Here is a 7,814-nt window from a genome sequence, read left to right on the forward strand (position 1 = left end):
CGAAGATGGAAAGAAACAACTGCGATCTGTGAGCAAGGCAATTATGTCTGGGCTACTCCTATTCTCAAGTGAGGAAGATTACACGTCAACTTTTCCTCTATTGTTCGCATAAAATTGTATACATCATGTTAAGTGAATCAGGAACCTGTTAGAGTTTGAACAAGTTTTTTTTGTGAAACCTTGATTATGTGTCATTATCTCAAAACAGACAATGGCACACATCCCTCAATCAGCTTGTCCTGGTGCTGACTCATTCAGACTTCTCTTCTGTGTCCAGGTTTATATTTACACGGTGAGTGCTTTTCCTATGACCTGACCTTCCCCAGCTTACAGGTCAGCAAAGAGCAGCTGTTGGAACTGTTAATCTGTGCTGCTGAGCTGTTTGTTAAAATCCTTAGCTGTACTGACACACTTTAAAATAGCTTCATGATGCCTATTGTTTAAAATGACACGCCACATAATACTCAACAAGGAATTCTGGCTTTACATGCATTAACTGTACTTAAAAATACACTCAATTCAAGGTGATGTTTTGGTATGTTTATTACGCTCTAGTAGCAAAAATATCTTTTTTTTTGACAAAGTACAACTATAAAGGTGATAGCATACAAATATCTCATCCATTTATTTCTGCCTTAAACTGACATGATTCAATCCTAAGAAAATGAACTATACATTGGTCTTGTTAGTAATCCATCTATTTTCATATTATATACACAATATATAAATTAAGTCTAGAAAAAAATAAATACAACTAGATATTAGATACAAATGTCTGTAAACATTAAAACAACAAGAATTCAAACCACAAAACTTTTCCATTTAACCTTTAAATACTCTCATGATTAATAAGATCTTTACTATTTAGTACAACTTCATCTTTTCAACCCATGACCTCCCAAAGTCCTTGCAGCGTGAAGCCATCTTTTAACTTCTCCACCGCTAAACCTAGCTCTTCAGAGAACACTGGCTCCCGGTCTTGTTGCTTTAAAAGAAAATGAAATATGAATGGACTACTAAAATTACATAAAGACATTTTACAGATAAAGATGAGTTAAAGAATGAGCTTGGAAGTCATGACATTTAGGTCAGAAGGTAGTCAGCGTACCTTGTTGCCATCAGCAAAGTACGCCTGTAAGACGGAAAAAGACAAATGTGACTGTACATTCTGTAATACGATTGAAAAAATGCACTTCAGTGTAAACATGTTTGAAACCAGGCAACAACCGTCAGTGCTGATGTGTCACTGTGATACCTGGCTTAAGCATGGTGTTATTTTCAGCTCTGCTGATTATCAGAGGTGGTAAAAGTGCAGCTACTCGGTTAGATAAATACTCTAGTAAGCACAGCTTCAAATTCTTCACTCAAGTTAAAGAGTAAAGTCAGCGTTTGAAAGGATCTTCGGTACGAGCTTCAGAGTCTTTCTTTTTTTTTTTATTTCATTTGAGCTTTTAGCTTTCATATCTGAGTTAAGTTATGCACTGGAGAATGGATTTCAGTAAGTGCAATCTTTAGGCTATCAAAGTTGATTCATTATCTGGAACAGCGTCTCTGACAGTATTTCTGTCTCCAAGGTTTATGTTTTTATATATATATATATATATATATATATATATATATATATATATATATATATATATATATATATACAGTTTATATGTATATACATATATACATACAGTTTATATGTATATACATATAAACTGCGAATAGTAGTGCACACTATATATAGATTATATATATATATATATGTGTGTGTGTGTGTGTGTGTGTGTGTGTAATGGCTGGGTAGGGTATACGATGTGGATACACTGATGATGATTAACGTCCCGGGCAGGACCGCATGAGATTTCATCATGATACTCAGAATGGAGCTCGATTTAAATTATATATGTTTACTGTATTTCTAGAATTTTCTATTTAATTTTTTCAGCCCGCGGTCAAATGAACTGAAACTAACTGAAACAGCATATACGGGGGTTTTACTGTATAGTACTGTATATGTGTTTACTTGCTGATATGGTGAACTTTTCTATGAGGAGACATTTATTTAGCATGTTTTGGAAGGAGTCTCCAGTGTCAGCTAAAGCTGCAAATGTATGTTTTTATACATTTGGGGAGAGGGCTTTGTGGTTTCTCTGTAACATGACAAACTTTTCAAACTTCAAGATGCTGATTGACGGTGCAATTATTTATAGCTTCTGTGACATAAGTGATGACAGGAACTTTATTTAATTCATAAAAAAGTAATAATTGGAAAATTCCACCTATTCCACCATGGGTTGCTTCACACAACCCCAGAGTTTATTAATTTCCTAGAACAACATGCCCCCAAGTGTTTTATTCCTTACTTCGAGTATGAAAATAAAAGTACAAGAAAGATTCCCAAAAGGAAAAAAATGTCTGCCTCAAATCACACACTAATTTTAGTTCCTGACGATAAATTAGCGTCCCTTTCACCAAGGAACCAAGGAAATGTGGAAAACATTAGCAAGGCTAACTAACAACAGCTTTATATCGCTAACCTCTTAAATTTGAGCTATATGATGATAACTCAGACCATTAGTTGATTAGCTGACTGCTAGTTTGTATAGCTATCACAATACAAACTACCATGATGAATACTGTATAAAGTGTAAGTATTAAGTCTTAGCATTGCTGTTTAGTCTTGTTAGGAATTTACATCAACCTCTTAAAGCTGACGGTTGTTAAAAATCAACTTATGACTTCAGAAATGTGTGATTTTAGGGATGTAGTGGATGAAGATGTAGTGAACATAAAATAGAGATTCAAAAGTATTAGGTGAAAGAAAAACTCACGCACACTGGTACATTAAAAATCCAGTACACTATCAGAGTTGTAATCACTTCTGCTGACTAGCTGATGTGTTAGTGAGTTAGTATTAGTGTAAAATACTCACTGTAAAAGCATCAGTCTGTTCATCTGGCTCGATCTCGACATCATCAGGAGGCTGCTCTACTGTTAGCTCCTCCAGCGGCTGTGGCTGTGTTCACATCAGACATGACCTTAGCTAAAGACACTTTTTAGTTTTTTAAGAACCTATTATCACTTTTTCCACTCAAAAACCTTTTTATCTACCTTTTCCTCCATCTCGTATTCCACACCAAAGATTGGGTTTGCAGAATAGACTTTGTGAAGAGAGTTTATTTCCTTCACTGCATCCTGTAACTTGTCCAGTGGATCGATCTTAAAACCCAGAACATATCCACCTGTCTGAAAGAGCAGTCTGTTTTCAGAAAAAAATCAACCTTTTTTATACATCTGAACTGCTGAGTTTGTAGTCAGACCCACCTGCTGAGAGCTCTCGATCACAAGCGCAAGTCCAAACTTGGAGTCTCTAATCCTTATAGAGCGCTTTGCAAGAGAAGGACAGAGGAATATATCAAATATATTCTGATGAAAGCATTTTAACTACAATTACTGACTGCTAGATTAAATACGTACTATTTGCAAGTAAGGAATGCTGACATTGAAGCTTTCGTTCATGTTGGCGTGCCACACTATCCTCACGTTAGTAATGAAGAAAGTGCCCAGGTTACCCTGAAACACAAAGCAAACTAATTATCATGTCTGACTCTATGGAAATGAAAGTATCAGAAAACAATGCACAAAACTGTAAAAAAAATTATCCAATCCCATTTCCCAGTATTAACTGTAATTGTACCTGATCACTGGATAAATTCCAAACGCCGTTGATTTTGTCGTACACTTGTTCGCGTGGCAGTAATCTCAGCTGCTTATTCTGAATCAAAGCTGCTCTTAGTTTGAGATCTCGGTACATTTTAGAGGTCTCATAAGCTCTGAAAAAGTCATCAGTTTCGATTTTCACTTAAAAGCCATTATACCACATCACTGTTGAGTTCTCAAACCTGATTGGTCAGAAGTTAATTAATTTTCTATAACATTAGCTCTCACAGTTGTTCAGGCTGCAATACATTATCACTTCTATAATAACCACTCACACAGGGACTTGTATGTTGGATACTTCACATAAACTGATTTAAAAAAAAAAAAGTGCAATTGTTGATATGTTGAAGTTTTCTGTGAGGAATCATTTATTTAGCATTTCTGGAAGGAGACCCCAATGTCCAGTTTTTTTTTTTCTGTCTCAATTAACTTTAAGAGAAAAAAGAGAAGCTGGTAAGGAAACACACAAACTAACTTGTTTAGCAGACGTTCTACAACATTAAACCTAAACACAAATGGATAAAAAGTATGATCTAGAATGTGTTAATCAATAAAAATTATTAGCTTTGACAAATTGCTGTAAACACTTCAGGACATGCTGTTATTGGAAAATAAGCAGCTGTGACGTGGTACTGGGGTAACATCACGACAACACAATGTTGATTATTTTCCTATAACAGCACACCCTGTTGTGTTTTATTCCATTAATCATGAATTAAAGTATCTAGAAATTGTGTATATGGCGGACATGCTAAAACGAGTCAGAGCTGATTCACGCAGGGTGTGAAGTGTGAAGTTCGCTACGTAAAGATGTGTGACTCCATACCTGTGTACAGCAATGACAGAAGTGAAGAGTCTCGGACTTCCAGGAATGACATTAGTGAAGATAAACTCAAATCTTGTGTTATTAGATTTAGTTAAGATGTAGAGCGCTTCAGTCTGCCCCCTCAATTTCTGCAACAGTTACAAACCTCATGTCATACACAAACACACTGATTCTGAAGTCTAAACCCAGGGGGACTGATCGATGGTGTAAACATGAAGAAAGTGTTCTTACTGAATTTGCTGTTCTTGTGGTGATGTTTATGACAGAATTGTATCCCACAGCTGTAGATTAGTTTAAAAAAAAAAAAAAAAAAAAAAAAAAGTCATGGGGTGCAGGCTATACACTTTCTTACACAATTCTTATGGACACTGATACAGCTATGTTTATATAATAGATAACACTTACATAAGTTAACCCTCGGCAAGGCGACAGAATGCCAGACGATTCTTAAATTGGTCACCAGGAGTCTTCCTTTAGCGAGAAATTGAACAGACTTTAAAACCTGTCAATCACTTTTATTTTATTTTGCTTACTGGATCAGACAATGCACTAGTGGATGATAAAATATCTAAAACTATTGGCTAGTTTATTAGGTAAACCTGCATTGTGTGTATCACTCATTGACCATTTTATTAGGTAAACCTACCATATAGATCATTCTGTAGCTAAACACTTACTGACTGTCGTCCATCTATTGCTACACCTCTGCCTACCCTCAGTGGAAACAGACCATCACTAATCAGGTATTTGGGTGAAACAGTGACACTGACATGATATTGCATGTTGTGCTGGTACAAGTGCAGCAGCGTTGCTGGGATTATTAAACCCCGTAATGCCACTATATGGTCGAGAAACAGATGATCAAAAGTCTCCAGCCAGCAGCACTACTGTGCATTTAAAAGTTGCTCTAGTCTCTAGCAGTATGCGAACGTATTAGATGTCTCTAATAAACCTATACTGATAAAGCTCCAGGCAAATCTAACTGGTGTAAATGAGTGTGTGAACATGTGTGCACATGATGTCCTGCAATCCACAATGTATTCCTACCTCACACTCAGGCCCTGGATCCACTGCAACCCTGACCAGTATAAAACTGTTACAAAAGATGAATGAATGAATGTTAATGCTAAAAAAGAGAGCACATAATCTACACAAAAGAGAAAAACATACTCTCTTTTCCTATCTGTACTAATGCCCACACTAATTCCTCTCTAACTGTTTTAAGTTTTGTATTAATATACCATTCCCACTTTGTGCTGGCATGCGGATATGTTCACTGAGGATATGATAGAGACTACTGGATAAGGGCATGTGGACAATACTGCAAAGTTAAATGTAATAAGGTATTCAGTAAGTGATCACAGAGTTTTAAAACCCCAGCAATGCTTCTGCATCTGATACACTCATACCAGCAACACACACGTTACCATGACAGTTTTACCGCTGTACTGAGAGCGGTCCAGCATCCAGGTAGAGCAGGACTGACAAACTGTGTATTGTAACAGATAGATAGACAGATAGATAGATAGATAGATAGATAGATAGATAGATAGCGAGATAGATAGATAGATATCAGGTGTACCTGATAAAATGGCCAACAAGTCAGATGTACCTAATAAAGTGGTCACTGAGTGTAGCTCATACAATGCCGCTTATTTATTTTAATAGTTTTAGTCACAGTTCAAAGCAGAAAAGATAAAAACAGAGGCGTACATATTTACAAAGCAACTGAATGAGATAAGCACCTCTATCACCGTTATTTCCTTTAGTGTCTTCGATTGAATCCAGGCAGTCGATGAGCACCTCACCCGGCCTGGTTTTCATCTGTCTGAAATCAAGCAAAAAATAATAAAGAATAGCTAATAAAATGAACAAATAGCATTGGTTTTAACCCCCGACTAGACCAGTGGTTCTCCAAGTGGCGTCCCAGGGGTCTGTGATTTTTTTTTTTTTTTATTTAGTACAGTGGTAAACAAACAAACAAAATAAAATCACAACCCTCCATTATCTAAGCAGTTATATTTACTTGAATTAAACAGGTTTAATCCAAACCTCAATAATAAAAACAATTTGGGCTACAAAATAATGTTGACTTGGACTTAATGTGTTCTGTCAGTGGAAAGTCCAGGAATATAAAGCTCTATGAATATTCAGAATATCATTGTATAGATTATTATTATTATTATTATTATTATTGTTGTTGTGATGATGCGATAATAATAATAATAATAATAATAATAATAATAATAATAATAATAATATTTATTAGAGAAGCTATAGAGCTTTTTATTCCTGGACAGATTTATTTTATGAATATAATCCTATTATTATTATTATTACAACATTATTATTATTGTTGTTGTGATAATAATATAATATAATATAATATAATATAATATAATATAATAATAGGATTATGTTCATAAAATAAATCTGTCCAGGAATAAAAAGCATTATTGTATTATTGTACAGATTTAGATTATTATTATTATTATTATTATTATTATCACAACAACAACACCAACAGCAATAATAATAATGATAATAATAATAACAGTAGAAGGCTTATGTTGCTGAATTAAAGCTGCACTGAGGGGTGTGTGGTGTTGATGTTACACACAGTGAAGCCCTGCACTAGACTCAGTGTAAAGCTAACAGTCAGTCAGTGTGTTAAAGGCTGAGCTTCAGTCTAAACCACAGAGCGCTATCTGCAGTAATACACTGAGACACACTGCAGTGATAAAGCTTTAATCTAATGCATCTTCAGAGTAACTCGCTTTCTATAGAATAAACGCTAGCGCTGCTAATGGGCTAACGCTAGCTCTCAGTCTGCCCCGGAGCTTACTGTGGTGTGATGTCGAAGCGAACATCTCTGTCCTCCCAAAGCGCATCTAACACTCCCGCCATGATCCGCCTGTAACCCGCCGCAGACACACAGCTGACCAGGTCACGTCTCTATCCGGGGTTTTCGCCTCAAGACACTCGCTAGCTGGCGGATAAGAGGAATCGAAGCTCAGCGTCTCTGCGTCACCGTGGTAACAATACGCGCTACGTCATACGGCAAGCAGGACGGGTCAATCCGTCGCTTACATTCTCAAAACACTACAGAACAGCGTAATATTTAAAAACAATAGATATCACAATCCGTCAGCTGATTGCTAATATAAGTATTTTTGGTATTAGAACCTTTCCCCCAAAAAAGTTGTAATTATTTATGCAAATGAAGCTTTGTCTAATTAAATATGCATATATCTGCATAATTAATAAACCAAAAAGTCTT

At 35.9% G+C, this 7,814-nt stretch overlaps 1 protein-coding gene across 1 annotated transcript; it reads right to left on the reverse strand.

The window, feature by feature from the left end:
* Nucleotides 1–525: 525 nt before the first annotated feature.
* bbs5 (Bardet-Biedl syndrome 5) lies at nt 526–7,617 on the reverse strand. The gene is made up of 12 exons (XM_026912938.3): nt 7,380–7,617; nt 6,280–6,362; nt 4,940–5,005; nt 4,766–4,815; nt 4,535–4,662; nt 3,686–3,821; nt 3,466–3,561; nt 3,313–3,375; nt 3,100–3,234; nt 2,921–3,004; nt 1,109–1,132; nt 526–985 (listed from the first exon to the last, which is right to left on the reverse strand). Exons 1-12 carry the CDS (start codon nt 7,439–7,441, stop codon nt 884–886), a joined length of 1,029 nt encoding a protein of 342 aa, XP_026768739.1. The 5' UTR covers nt 7,442–7,617; the 3' UTR covers nt 526–883.
* Between the last annotated feature and the right edge of the window lie 197 nt (nt 7,618–7,814).

This window comes from Pangasianodon hypophthalmus, chromosome 5 (assembly GCF_027358585.1).
Source record: "Pangasianodon hypophthalmus isolate fPanHyp1 chromosome 5, fPanHyp1.pri, whole genome shotgun sequence".
NCBI classification, from domain to species: domain Eukaryota; kingdom Metazoa; phylum Chordata; class Actinopteri; order Siluriformes; family Pangasiidae; genus Pangasianodon; species Pangasianodon hypophthalmus.